At 49.4% G+C, this 14,406-nt stretch overlaps 1 protein-coding gene across 1 annotated transcript in view; it reads left to right on the top strand.

The window, feature by feature from the left end:
* LOC114850366 (phospholipid-transporting ATPase ABCA1-like) overlaps nucleotides 1–14,406 on the top strand; it is a 93,279-nt gene that overhangs the window by 62,748 nt on the left and 16,125 nt on the right. Inside the window, exons 37-44 of the mRNA XM_029142279.3 lie at nucleotides 2,103–2,280; nucleotides 3,035–3,150; nucleotides 3,943–4,087; nucleotides 7,793–7,916; nucleotides 8,902–9,031; nucleotides 9,403–9,523; nucleotides 12,512–12,574; nucleotides 13,922–14,028. Of these exons, the coding sequence (XP_028998112.1) occupies nucleotides 2,103–2,280; nucleotides 3,035–3,150; nucleotides 3,943–4,087; nucleotides 7,793–7,916; nucleotides 8,902–9,031; nucleotides 9,403–9,523; nucleotides 12,512–12,574; nucleotides 13,922–14,028 (984 nt within the window). The remainder of the gene's footprint in view (nucleotides 1–2,102; nucleotides 2,281–3,034; nucleotides 3,151–3,942; nucleotides 4,088–7,792; nucleotides 7,917–8,901; nucleotides 9,032–9,402; nucleotides 9,524–12,511; nucleotides 12,575–13,921; nucleotides 14,029–14,406) is intronic.

The following is a 14,406-nucleotide window of genomic DNA, read 5'->3' as shown; positions in this document are numbered from 1 at the left end:
ATCTGTCTGAACACGTCTGCCTCTCTTTTGAAATCAATGGGAAAAAAAGCCATTGTGAAGTTTTAAGGAAAGCTTAAAAATGCGTTTCTATTTCTCACCGACACCTCCTAAAGTCATTGGAGAGACAATTGCTGGAGTCGTTACGCCGCTAATAATTCATCACTAATGACTCGCTCGCTCGCCAGGCCCAAAAATTTCTCCCCGCCATCTAATTTGAAGTGACACTCCCCTCCAGTGCGCTTCACAGCCAATTTCAATGTGAGTAATTTCATGAGCCACAGAATTGTGGGAAGTGTGCAGGTGGAAAGAAAATCTATGCTTACACCCGTCGAAATTACCACTTTGCTGGAGAGAGGTCTCTGCGCTTCATCTGCAGTGGCACAAAAATAATTTTCTGAAATGTCAGACTTTGGCACCGTTTCAGCGCAGAGACATATGTATCACATTTTAATTAATAAGGAACATCACTTTGGCAACTGACAAAAACTTCACTTCGAACCACCCTGTTGAATTTGATGTGTAATTTAGCTCAGCATATTAGCATGTTTCTGAAAATATCCAATTTAAAAATCGCATATGGCCGCGCTATCAAGCTGTGACCGACTGGTATCGGGGCGGGAACGAGCCCGTATGAGCGCGCTCGCACGCAGTCCCGAGCCCGTAGCATCCCACGGAAACGCGTGGCGGAGCCCCCCTCCCGCCGATCATCCTTCATGCGCCTCCATTATTGGCTAATTAGCGGATTGCTTGTCCTCCTCTTCACAGCAATCAGCCGGCGCCGAGCATCCAGGGTTAGATCCTTCGCAGTTGTGTCCCCTGCAGTACATTATCTCCCCACCCAACCGGAGCACGCGGCCTCGAACCTTCTGAAACGTGGGCTGGCGCCCGCTGCGGCGCGTTGTTTCCTATTTATGCGTCGTAATTGCGTCTGTTTGGTGATGATAAATATAGCCACGTAGCCACGCAGGGCAACTTATTTAATATGCTAATTGCGCAGTGGGAAGTCTTGTGAGAGATTATCAGTGGCCGAGGGTGAGGACGGCGGCGGGGGTTAAAGGAATACACCGCAATTTTATGCAGTGCTAATTGAGCAGACGCGACGAAGGACGTTTTCAAAGCCGGGGCGGCATAAATGAAGACGCAGTGAAATGAAGGTCGTTATCTCGGAGGAGGAAGGAGCGTTTTTATCGCCGCGCCTCTGTTTTCCTCACCTGTTGTCTGGAGCCGTAAAGAGCTGAATCGGCCTCTCGTCATTAAAAGCTCCTTTATTACGTACAAAGAGCACTTTCGCTGCTTTTCCCATCGCTTCACCGAATGGAATGCTGCTCTAATTAAGTCATTAACACTAACGGCATTGGCTTTATTAATTATCTCTGCAGGTGTATGAGTGTTTCGAGGCGTCGCGGTTGCGTCTCGTGACAGGAAATGAAGCGAGCTCTGCGTAAATGTCACGGCGCCCCATTTGTCGGTAACGAGAGACTGCGACGGGAAGCCCGGTTTGTTGCTTGAACGGCCCGGCGTCGAGCCTGCGGCCTCCGTGTTGCTCTCGCAGACGTCGGGGGGGGGGGATGATTATTCGTAATTTCTGGCCTCGCGGATGTTGGTAGATGAAGGAAACGCGGGCGCGTCCGTGTGTGCAGCGAGAACTAGCACCCACTGAAATGGAAAATCAAGACGGGCTGAGCTCCATACAAACATAATCAGGTTCACAGGAGGAATGGGGGCATTTAATTTAGATTTCAATTGAGTTAAAGTTCTGTGTGTCATAAAGAGTTCTCATATTGCAATTCATGTGGTCGTTTTCCTCTAAAGCACCTTACAGCGCTCTAAGCTAAGGGCTCATAAATCCCAGCAAATGGAAACCCAGGGATAAGAGTACAATTATTATTTAGTTACCTGTGTTCCTGCCAAGCGGATTCCTTGTGTGTGGCTGCATCGGAAAGGATGTTTTCACCATCAAAGTAAAAATGTTCCCAATGCCTCGGCGCCTTCTCACAAATGAAAGCCTTTACTAAATTTACCCCCCCCCCGCCGTGTTTATCCTTTACTCACTAATAGCTCTGCAGCCAGCGTCCTGTTTGCTGTGCTCCCTTCAATCACAGGGCCACAACCTCCACGGACGTGGTGGTGTCCATCTGCGTTATCTTCGCCATGTCCTTCATCCCTGCCAGCTTTGTCCTCTTCCTCATCCAGGAGAGGGTGAGCAAAGCCAAGCATCTGCAGTTTGTCAGTGGAGTAAACCCAGCTGTCTACTGGCTGGCCAATTTTGCCTGGGACATGGTAAGTGCCCGCCTCACCAGGCCTCCTAATTCATCACTGCTTCTCGGGGCTGGCTTTAATTTTGACACCATAGCACCTGCGAAGTTGAAAGGCGCGTGCTCTAATTCCACTCGGCCCCATTCAGGCCCAGATTGAAAGTCTTCTGCGAGTCTGCAGATATTTTCTCCACCTCGGGCTGCGTGTAAATAAGCGCACGCACACGTCCCCTGTAATTGATAATGTAGCTCTGACATTGCTGGCTTCACCTGAGCAACAGTCGGGGCTGAGGCGTAATTATGGACAGCTCTGCCCCTGCTGGTTGGTGCTCTCCCTGGGGCATAATGGAAGTAAACATTTTATCAGGCACCTTTGGTAAAAACGGCATTATGGAGGATAAACGCAGCGTGAGTGGAAGACAAACACACCCAGAGAGCCGGTCTAATGACTCCAGCCCGAAGCCGCCTGTATCAACAATGGGAAATATTAAAGACAGCCCCGGTTGTGTGTGAACTGTAAGCACCCATGTATCATAGTGTTATCATTTATCCAACTGTCAAAAATGCAGGAGCATCAAACTCCAAATTGAAATGATATCAGCGGATTTGAGTAGATCTGTTGTTGAGTTTAGCATTTATGTATTAATTGAATTGAAGTAGAGAATGTTTGAGTGCTGATTAAAAAGACATCTACAGATTTCAGTCCAACGTGAGCGGGACTCCCTGATGTGGGCTCCTCTTTTTACTGCGGCTGCTCATCGCTTCGTTTGCGCCCACAGTGTAACTACATCGTCCCGTGCCTGATCGTGATCGTCATCTTCCTCAGCTTCCAGCAGAAAGCCTACGTCTCCCCCCCCAACCTGCCCGCTCTCATCCTGCTCCTGGCTCTGTACGGGTGAGTGCGTTTGAAAGGCAGTGATTTAGATGCTGTTTCAGGACGCGGCGTTTATGCAACTGCTGCAGGTTCGTGCAGCTGAGTGGCAGCGACATCAGCTCCCGTGGCTGCTGATTTTATTTAATGCTTTTGAAAATCTATGAAGCAAAAAAGATCCAAGCTTAGTTTGCAGACCAACACAAATAATCAATATACCAATATACTAAGAAGGGGCTGACGCAAAGAGAGGACGTGACCGAGTGTGTGCTTAAGCATCTCTGCTCTCCAGGTACAAACATTACTCTGAATTCTGATTGCAAAGTTGATCTGAGTGGTTTGTAAAGCTCAATAAAAGCTAATCCGTGCTTTAGTGGGCTATTAAACAGGAGGCCAATGCTATGTTTACTATATACACTAATGCATTTAAGCTGATTCATATTAAGGAGGTAATAAACCTAAATCAGAGCGCTTCAATGCATTAAGTGTTGGTCCGAGTGCAGAGTGAGGCAGCAGCGGTCACGATGGTGTCGAACCGTCGGTCCTGCAGGAGCGAGCTGCTCTCACAGGGGCTGAGCCCTAACAAACCTCCGTCTCCCCATGCCTCCCCATGTCTCATGTCAGCTTTACAGCCGCACTAATTGGGCGCAAACACACAAAACCCATCGTTTTAAACCGCGGCAGTGAGGAAGGCTGCCCGACCACAATTACAGTAATGACAGTGGGGAGAGCGGAGACGCTGAGATGGACACGGTGTGGGACAGGAAGTGGGCAGACAGCCCCCCTGCTGCTGTAGGTAACACACCTTGTCTCCAGGTGGTCCATCACCCCCATGATGTACCCGGCCTCCTTCGTGTTCAACGTGCCCAGCACGGCCTACGTGGTGCTGACCTGCGTCAACCTCTTCATCGGCATCAACGGCAGCGTGGCCACCTTTGTCATGGAGATGTTTGATGATGATGTAAGTGTCTTACACACACACACACACACACACACACACACACACACACACACACACCCTTTGTTGAGTCCACAGTGCAGCTGCGGCTCCACGTCGGAGCGTAACCCACTCCATTCAAGCCAAAGGCTTCCTCCGTGTGCCCACCTGGAGTAACTTTTCATATATTTCTTTTATCCCTTCAAGGGTTTTTCAAAGGAGTTATTTCTCCTGTTCTCTTTAATGTTTAATTGTTGGGTGAGAATTGTTTCTTTGGAGAACTTCGCTCATCCATCTTTCAGCCGGCGCTCGTTTTAACTCCGAGCTGCATCGTCTGCGTCTGCGGGGAATCAGAAGACAAAGACACCAGAGAGGAGCTCCATGAGAAATGCAGAGTGAAGTTTGTGGAGGGAGAGAGGGGAGTCCTTGTTGACTGTCAGTCATTGGACGATTTCACTCATTAAAAACCAAATTTGTTCCTTTTGCTGCTCTGCTGCCGGAACTTAAAGCCACGTTTATTATGTCTGCATGCATTTGTTGTTGTTTGAACTAAATACGTCCAATTTGATCTGTGGACTTCATTTTTGTTTGCGTGATTAGCATACGTCACCCACTCCTGCTCATATTTTTAGTCTGGCGCCGATCACTCATTTCCTGTCAGCTGCTTCAGCCGCTGCCGGGGCCGCTCGTACACGTGACGCGAGCCGCCGCCCCCTCGCGTCCCCTCTCCCCTCCACGCGTCCTCTGGCGCCGCTCTGCCTCCTAACGAGGGCGCCTCGTTTGCATCGCGACGCCATTATCGCCGTGGTTCATTATCAATTTGTCTTTTCGTCTGGCGCGTCGCTCCTCGAACAAAGTCGCCGTTGCTGTTATTTATTGATACAGTGTTAGTGGAGCGTATCGCTCACAAAGGGCGCCGCTGCTGATAATTGAATGTGCAGAGCATCAAGGGGTGGATTTACTGCACACCTCTCCTGTTTGCTGCATTAGGGACAGTGACGGCCTGTGATCAAGCAGCTAATCTGACTCGATAGTTGATTCTGATCAGTCAGCTGGATGGGTCCGCGTCAATCAGCAGACGTCGTTTCCCTCCAGGCGCGGATTTCTCTCGCGTACAGATTGCTCGTATTGTGAGTCGCGTACAGTAGATGATGCCCCAGTTTGACACGAAGCCTCGATTCCCTTCTCTCCTTCTGTGACTTCTACTGTCACAGCTTTGTCAGCGTCTTCAGACGCCTCATCGGGAGCATCAGTTAAACAATGTCACGGAAAAGTGAAGCTCCGAGCTTCAATTTGATCTTTGTTTTCAAGCGCGGGGTGACTCTACATCCCTTTTGGGCATAGCACCATTTCTCCAGGAGAGGAAATAGAAAAGAAGTAACTGCAGTGTTACAGACTCCGTGCCCCAGTTTTGTCTCGAGACCAATGGGAGATTTTCTTCCCCCCAGGACTGTCCAGCTCCCTGTGGATTGCATCAATTCCAGCCTGCCTTGTATGCTCCAAGCAGTGTCTGAGTCAATACCTCCACCATGTGCCACTCAGAGATAACCACAGGCGCAGATAGGGGAGTCCGGGCTTCATTCACACGTGTGGTCACTTGATCAGGTTGATGTTGTCCTGCGTTATTGGCAGGGCGCAAAAGACAGAAGTCGAGGGTTCCCACTGAATTACAAGATTTAAAGCTTCCCCGCTGCCGCGCTAGCTCAACAACGGGAATATAATCTGCACCAGTATCTCGCCACTGTCGGAGCCGTATATTGTGCCTGCTCTCATTGTGATTCCCGGCATTGCGAATGGAGCCGCGCTGTGGGAATAAGCACAAGTAGCGATATGGGTCAGATAAGCACCTCGCGGGCTGTGGCGCCGTCCCCAGCAATTGCCGGCCATTTATAAGCATATAGCATCAACATAAAGGGAGCAGCTGTGTAGCATTTCATCATCCCTGACTTACTGCGGAACCTCCGAGATCTCCTTGATAAAAGAAGTGTTAGTTCATCTCCATCTCGAATCAGGCCTCCCCAGACACACAGTCAGCCAAAGCTAGTCATTTGTTTGACTTCAACAAATCCAGAGACATATTTATTAAAACATTTACATATATTTAAATATATTTGACATGTTTGCATGAAGGAAAATACAGCACCTTCCCCTGCTGCATAAAAATCCCACTACCTTAGTATAATCGTAAGACAGCTGCATATATAAACTACATAAAGGTCGACTTAAAAAACACTGGAGAGAAAAGTGTTTATTATTGGAATTGCTAATATAAAATTATCTTCCTCAACGCACCACGACTCCCTCGGTCTCCACAGTCCGGGCTTTTATACGAGTGATCTGTAATATTTCATGCTGGATGTTATGAATACTGATGCCTTGATTGATGGAAGGCACATATTCAAATGTTCCCCCGCTCCCCGTTCGGATCGCAGCGTATCGGGAGGGATGACTTATGGCGCGAGGTGGAGCCCGTTGCTGGAGGCTCTGCTTTGACGTCGCCGTGCCCTCACATCACACGCTCCCATCTGCCGGAGAGAAACCGGGCCGGTGACCCATCACTCCTGTCCAAACTCATCTCTCTTTGATCTGGAGCATCACTGTGGGTTCAGTCAGGCAGGAATAAGGTCAGGTTTGATCACCTTGTGGGAGCTGTTATTTACCTACGCTGCTTCATTCCCACCCATCTCCAGTCTTTGTGCTCAGCTGAGCTCCAGCTTCTCATAGAGCAGTAACACACTTACAGTAAATGTGATGCATCGAGCTGCATAAACACACGGCTCCCACATATTCCACTTTAAACGTGGCGTTCGGGATCATTTTTAAAGCCGACAGACTCGCTCATTCTTACCTGCCCGTTAACAGCCAACTCAGTGAAACGAATGGATCGCAGCCCATGAATAACGGCAGCTTTGACTAAATGCTCCGCCGTCCCCGACCCTCCTACTCTTTGCTCGGTCTTGCCCAAAAACAGAAATGATGAATTCATAGTCTCTCTGCAACTTTGCAAGAGCTTTGAAGACTGTGCTGCAATGAAGCGTCATGCATAATGCATGGGTCTGCGTTTGAACACCATGCTGCACCACATGTAGGCATATTTTGTCTTCCTTCTGTTTGCCTTTTCCTCTCCCTCCCTGTCTCACTGTACTGCATTCTGTGTTTGAACCCCTGCCTCTGTTTCGGTACAGTAATTATTGCTTTTGAGCCTCTCTGAGCCGTTGCTGGGTGGTACAGTACCCCCAGGAAGTGGGCCGGGATGAGGGCTGGAGTAGCTGGGAAGTCCCGTTTCAAGGGATGGCTTTGTTTGGATCGTCTGAAACAGCGAGACGTTCTGTTTTGTCTTTGTTTATCTTTGTGTTCTTGAATACAGTCAGAAACACAGACAGACACTCAAACGCCTGCAGGAGCTTTCACACGGCATCGTCTTGTTCCTTTGGTCTCTGGATGCTCTCTCTAGTCTGAGTTAAGATTCGCCTCTTCATCAGCTCAACCGGTGCTCCCGCGTCACAGCAGCTCCCTGACGTCTCACCTCCCCGTGTGCCATTTGGAGCCTCGTGACGCAACGGCGTCGCAGATGCAGAGCAGGATGCTCGCTAATGACCCGCACTTGCATCAGGGCTGCTCGCGCGCTCGTGCCTCGGGCCCCGCTGCTTCCAGACGATGTGTCAGAGCACTGAGCCCGTGCCCCAGTTACAGGCTGTTTAACGTTATAACGTGTCATTTCTCCAACAGAACGTCACTCGTATCAACAACATAGTGAAACAGGTGCTGCTGATATTTCCGCATTTCTGTCTGGGCAGAGGCCTGATCGACATGGCCAAGAACCAGGCCACGGCAACCCTCTTCCTCAATTTTGGTAAGAAAGCATCACCGCCTTCACATGATTCATCTTCGAGAACATCATTTCCTGTGTGAATGATGAATCTTAGAAATGTCTTGTATTTGTATTATTAACTTTACTTACTAAAATATCCTCCAGCCCAGTTCAGCTGTATTTCTCCTTACTTTAAAGTGATGCTTCCCCAAATGTTGGGCCGGCGATGATCGGCTCCTCTGGAGCTCCGCCGTCCACCCGTGTTCAGTTCAGACAGGTGAAAGCGGACAGGTCTGTAGAGGAGGAGCCGGGCTGGAGGAGGCTATCAAAAGGCAAAGTGGCACATGAAAGGGGGAAGAGGAGCCTTATCTGTAAAGAGATGGCGCAGGAAATAGTGGTTTGAGGAATCATTTGCGGCTGTAGCAGAGAGCAGGAAGAGAAAAGCAATCACCGCTCAAAAGGGCTAGTGTGGAGAGGGGCTATTTACCAGTGAATGAGACTGAAAGCGCTTTCGTTTTCCTTGTCTGCTGCCCCCCCCCCCCCCCCTCAGGCTCAAGGGCTGTAGAAGCTGAGCAGAGGAGGAAGGAGCGAGCTGGGAATTTGAAATGATTAGAGGGCTGCTGTCACAGGTTTACTTACAGTACACGTTCATTAGCCAAGAGAGGCTTAAACATGAAAAGTACAGCGTGCCACATGACACCGGTGACAGCAGGTTTTTATTTTACTTTTAGGGCTAAGTGGCATTTTAAACTGCTGGCTTTCACCAATAAACACGTCTCAAAAACACTTCAAAGGCCTGACATGTTCCACATCTCCTTTAACTTTTGACAAAGATATATTTGGCTGCCCTTGAAGGGAATCACACAACTGGCAATTGCTTTGTTTCCTGACAGTGTTTCTGCTAAATCAACCTCTGAGCTTGTAGATAAGGACCCGAAATTAGCATTAAGTGATACACAATCTGAAGGCGATTCAAGTCTGACCCACGCGGGTCTCTCGTGGTTTTCTTTTTGTCATCATTTCCCAGGAGAAGACCGTTTCAAGGACCCACTCAGCTGGGGGATGGTGGGAAAGAACCTGTGCGCCATGTCCATCCAGGGAGCTGTGATGTTCATGGTCACGGTCCTCATCCAGTACAGGTTCTTCTGCAAACCAAGGTGACAGACGTCAGCAGCTGTGATGTCTGCTGCGTTCTGTACAGTTCCTCCACATTCCCTCCCCTGTCTGAACCAGTAACGTACTGCATGTTCATTTTATATAAAGCATCTGTTGCACAGTGAGTCTGTTTAGCAAATGATGCCTAATTTGCCTTTTTTTCCCACCTAAGTGTTCACTTGCCTCAAAAGCGGGGTTGCCGTGGAAACTGATGCCCGCAGTTTGAACAATTTATGAAAATTGCAGAGATTGTTTCCCCGAGTTTAAACTTTGACCAGGATAATTTGTCATGTGAGTTCCTGTTAATTGTATTAACAGGAACTCAACTCAGGAACTAACAGGGTATTAACTGTGCTTAACTTCTGTCTACCAGGCTGATTTCAGCGAAGCCATTACCTGAAGAGGAGGAAGACGTGGACGTAGCGCGGGAACGCAAGCGAGTGCATGATGGGAAAGCGCAGAACGACCTTCTGAGGATCTGTGACCTCACTAAGGTGCAGTTTGAGCTTTTATTCCTCGCATGTGATGCTCATCGTCCACTTGGATCAGTTTCCATGCTTTTGCCAATGGGCTGATTGTTGATAAAAGGAGATTCGATTTTGACTCTTCATGGCAGCAAACCACAAAGGTAAAGGCTGGGACCGCTTCTGTAGAAAGCTGGCCTCCTGTGCTTGGCCTCCTGTCTGCTCTTCATATACAGCATGTATTAGCTGGAGGCAGAGAATCCCATGCTAACAGGTCAATAAAGGTCGCTGTACGTCCTACAAGTGTTATTGCTGGTTGCCACTAGAGGCGCTATGGAACTTTACACATTAAACACAATATATTTTATGTAGAAAAAAAGAAGAAAATGTCTTTGATCAGGTCTATTCTTGGTCTTTTTGTCCATTGCACAGTAATAACCCACACCAGACTGAACCTCACCTTGTAAATTGCAGTAATCCAGTGCATCTGTCTGTGCTGAGGCGTGGGTGAACCAAGTTTTTTCTTCTTCTTACTTTTTTCTCTAATCCGCAATTACACCTGCATTTCCAGTTTGCAGGGCGAATGAGAAGGACAAGCTGCTAACCTGCAGCTGTGAACGTTCACAGGAGCCACGAGTGGGCACGCGATTCCGCGCAGATTTCGCTCCGAGCGTTTAGAGGTCCTTGGACCCGTGCGGCTCCAGACCCCCCCCCCCCCCCCCCCTCGCTGCCGCAGGTGACGTCGCGCCTGCTGTGATGATTCGTGCGGTGACGCTGCCAACATTAACGCGTGGCGCGTCGGCAGATGCGCCTTCGCCGCAGTACGTTACTGTACCGCGCTCGGTCTTTCGCTCATTGCTCACGGCCAGATGTTTGCTCCCTGAGGGGATCAATGAACAAGCAGTGAGTAAAACACTGCGTTACGAGTGTGGAGGCGTGTAGGACTGTTGGACTGACCGCTGGAATGGAGACGCTGTCTCCCATACTTCAGATGCAGCTTCGGGGTTAACTCCACATCACGGGGAGCGGCATCACCCCGCGAGGCAGAAGGCGTCGGGGCTCCTCCTGCTTTGACCTCGCTGACTCCCACCACAGCTGTGCGCCATCCGTTTCAGGTGCAGATAACAAATTGATCAACGAGCGCTCCGCTTCGGTGGCCGCGCGCCACAGGCCGGGCCCTGTCATAAATCCTTGCCTGCCTCTGAAGCGATCGACGGGCCATCAATCACGCGCCGCGTCTCTGCCCCTCCCCTTCCTCTTCCTGCCGCTGCAAACAGCGGTGCGTGCGCCGCGTGCCCCACCCGCTAGCCTCCACTTAGCTGCCGCATCATCGCCGGCGCCGTAATCGATGGGGGCTGTAATGGAAGGGTGTCTGTCTGGGGGCGCTGCGCGGGCCCAGTGCTGTCAGCTTAACCTTCCCGTCACTCACTAAGTCCAGAAACTTCTAAAGAACCTTGCGATACAGTAGCTGCTTGGGTTCAGGAGTTCAGGAGACTCAGGTGTGCGCATATATTGTGTCATAGTAGCGTTTCCAACGTATAACTTCCTCGTCTGTCTCGTCACATTAGACGTGAGCCTGTGACAGCTCAGGTCGGACAGGAATCATCCGCTAATTGTCTGCCTCCGTGCATGTGTGTGCTGCTTTGGTGCAGCTTTGCCGCTGCAGACTGTCATTAAAAGGCAGCGCATGTGATCCGGGCTGATCGGCGCTGACTGCAGCTGCCACGGAGGAACCGCGGATCTGTGCTGCTCCCGCCTTTATCTTTTGGCTTTGTAATAAATGCCATGTCATTGTTTGTCAGGCTCCAAGTGGCAGTTTCTAAATTTACATGTACCTGGATGCTGCTGGCTTTTATTCATGCTGGTCTGGAGCTTCTGTACAGAAAGCGGATGCTTCATAGGGAGAAACGTGTGCTGTCACTCCTCTGGTGTAATGACTGTTCACTGGTTGAGCCTGACACTCGTGCACACGTCGCCCTCACAGAGCTAGTTTTCCGTTTTTGGAGTCGTCGCTCCTTCGTGACTCCAGAATGCACAGAGCTACGTGTATCCTTGATTCTGAATGCTAAGTGTCCTTACTGCCATGGCAGCAACAACAAAGCCCTTGTCTTGTCTAAGCTAAGAGCAAGACAACCAAACTTGGAAAACATATCAACACTGTTGGATGTGTGAAAACCACCATCACTCGGGTCAGATGGTGTTCACCTGGATGCAGACGTGCATGAATGAGGCCTGGGATGGTTTCAGGTGAGACGGGGAAAGCATCAAACGCATGGAGGATCTTAGCAGGAGGCTGCCTCGCAGTCAGGGCGTGAGAGGTTTCATTTTCCTCTTTGTTAGGACGGATGAATTCAGCTTCAGCTCCTTTAAGTTCTGGCAGGAGCTTTACAAAAAGGCTGTGTTGGTCGAGAGTGAGATATGTACTAAACTACCCAAAACTTCTGTATATGACACAGCATCTCTAAGCTAAACTTGGTGGTCGCCTCGCAGCTCTCTGGCTTCCTTCCACCAGTTGCAGACGTACAGCACCATCACGACCTTCATTCTGGGACGTTTCCAGTAAATCCAGCAGGTGCTCCCATTGAATTCAAACCACCGTACACTGAGACCACTCGATGCAGCTTTGCTTCAAATTGATGCGAGTGCAAACTGCTGGGTGACTGTTGAACGTTTTCAACGATGAAGTGGTTCCCAGAGTGGAGATAGATTTCCTCCCGATGCCGTCACTGCAGCTCCTCTTCTCGTCTCGAGTCTGTTCCCATCTGGCTGCCACTAAATGTTGCAAATGACTGCTTCCTGTTAAGATTTGCTCCCTTCGGCCCTTTTCCACCTGCCTCTTCCATCTCACCTGGTTCCTGCTGCTCTGGTCCACCGCTCCATATTTCCTCCTGTTGTCTTCCTCACCATCTACTCCTGCCCCGCCCTTTCTCGCCTTCTGGGTTCCTTCCCTTTTTCCCCTATTTCTCTCTGTCCTCGCTCGCTGGCTGCCTGATTCATTTTATTGTCTGCTCCCTGCAGGTATACCCTCGGAAGAGAGCTCCCGCTGTGGACAGGCTATGTGTGGGCGTGCCTGCTGCAGAGGTGAGCCAAGTGCTGCTGAATCACACAGGCACCTCTTCAAGCCTGTGATTTGTTTGCTTGTAAAAGACTCGCCTTTGCTTTTACCCATTACACACAGGTGACTTTTAGGAACTGAACAGCGACACCCATATGGCAGGAGTCGCTTCATTCTCTGGCGCCTCTGAAAATACAGTAGACATTCAGCAAAATCATAATATTTACGAAATATTGAAGAGTGTAAGCGAAAAGCAAATGAGCACAAGATCTGTGTCTGGGCTCTGATTAGGCTTTTATGGCTTCTCTCTGAAAGATTTGAACCGGTGTTTGGCTCTGTCGAGTCCAATCACAATATCTTCCAAACCCTGCTTAGAGGAGGCGTTAGGAGGCACTAATCGCCTTATCGGCCTCGGAGACGAGCATTGCTGGAGCAACGGGGTGTGGGAGCGACGGCATGGAGACCGTGTTTACTTGAGTACACGTGTAAATTGGCAGAAGGGTCGACGTCAACCAAAGGCAACCATGCAACCAGTGAACATTTTACATGGTCCTGGAGAAAGACACAGCGGAAATGTTTGCGTAAAGAATCCTCACTCATTACAACATGTTCCACACTCACACACTGACTTAAGCATAATCTCAAATGCTGACAGGCAGCCGTGCTCCATGGGCTTTCCGCTGTATCCATCCTGCCTGCCTCTGTTTACTCAGAGCCCAATGTAAATGCCAGTGGAATATTGGGCCTGTGCTGATCACACAGTGCATTTCCATGCATTATTTACATGAAGCTTAGCCCTCTCCTATGCATTTGCAAGCGCAGGTCACAAACAAGCAGGGATCAATGAATGACACAAATCAAATATTTATGGCGGCGCTGGAGCGCCCTAAGGCGGGTCACGTGACCGCGGGGGCGCCGCAGAGTCAACTTCCTGCCGCGTGCCCTCCGGAGGGACCCGGAACGAGCGGCGCCGGGGAAGAACAGAGCGTAATGTTTGTTGTTGCAATTTTGCAGAGTCAGGGGAAAATGCTGTTGGGAACGGTCGGGTTCTCGCAGTATTTGTTCCCGCGCGCCTGCCGTGTTGATTTAGAGTCTGTTGTTTTGTTTGTGTACCGAAATACATCAATTTGTTATGATGTTGAACGCTGAAGCAGTCATGCATATTCGTTTTTTTCTTCAGTTATTTATTTACAATATTTACATAGCCCATGCATTATATTGAAATATTAATGTAGAAGATTTATTTTTAAGAAAACTCATCTACATGTAAGATATTTGTCATGCAGCACTATTGCCTGCTGCCTGTTTTCTAACGAGCCTTGTGTGTGCAAACAGTGCTTTCCTAACAGACGCCTCCCCGTTGTTTCCACCAGTGCTTCGGCTTACTGGGAATCAACGGAGCTGGGAAAACCACCACATTCAAAATGCTGACAGGAGACATTCCAGCCTCCAGTGGAGAGGCCTTCCTAAATGGATACAGGTGAGGTGCTAACTCCCACTAGTGCGCCAAGTAGCTCATCATAATTAGCCACCCAAGATGGCTGCTCAGATGGGGATTGAGCTGAGGTGTGTGGGTTTTTTTTCTCCAGCTCACACCTTTTCTGAGCTGCTCTGTAATATAACGCTTTTTTATTTCTCCCTGTCTCACACCGGGTCTTTGTTTTTTTTGGTTAGCTAGCTCCGGTATCTCTTACACATTCTGCAGTCTCTGCCTTTTCAACTTGAGTTTCTCTCATGTCTCCACACTGAGATATTCTCAGAAACGACTCCGCTCTCTCTTTCGACCTGCCTCTTGCACATCTTACACATATTTCATTCCTTTTCACATCCTCACCCTGTACCTTTCTGTTTTCTTGTC

This window comes from Betta splendens, chromosome 2, assembly GCF_900634795.4.
Source record: "Betta splendens chromosome 2, fBetSpl5.4, whole genome shotgun sequence".
NCBI lineage: Eukaryota > Metazoa > Chordata > Actinopteri > Anabantiformes > Osphronemidae > Betta > Betta splendens.
The sequence above is the reverse complement of the archived record's forward strand: the minus strand, read 5'-3'. Positions and strand labels throughout refer to the sequence as shown.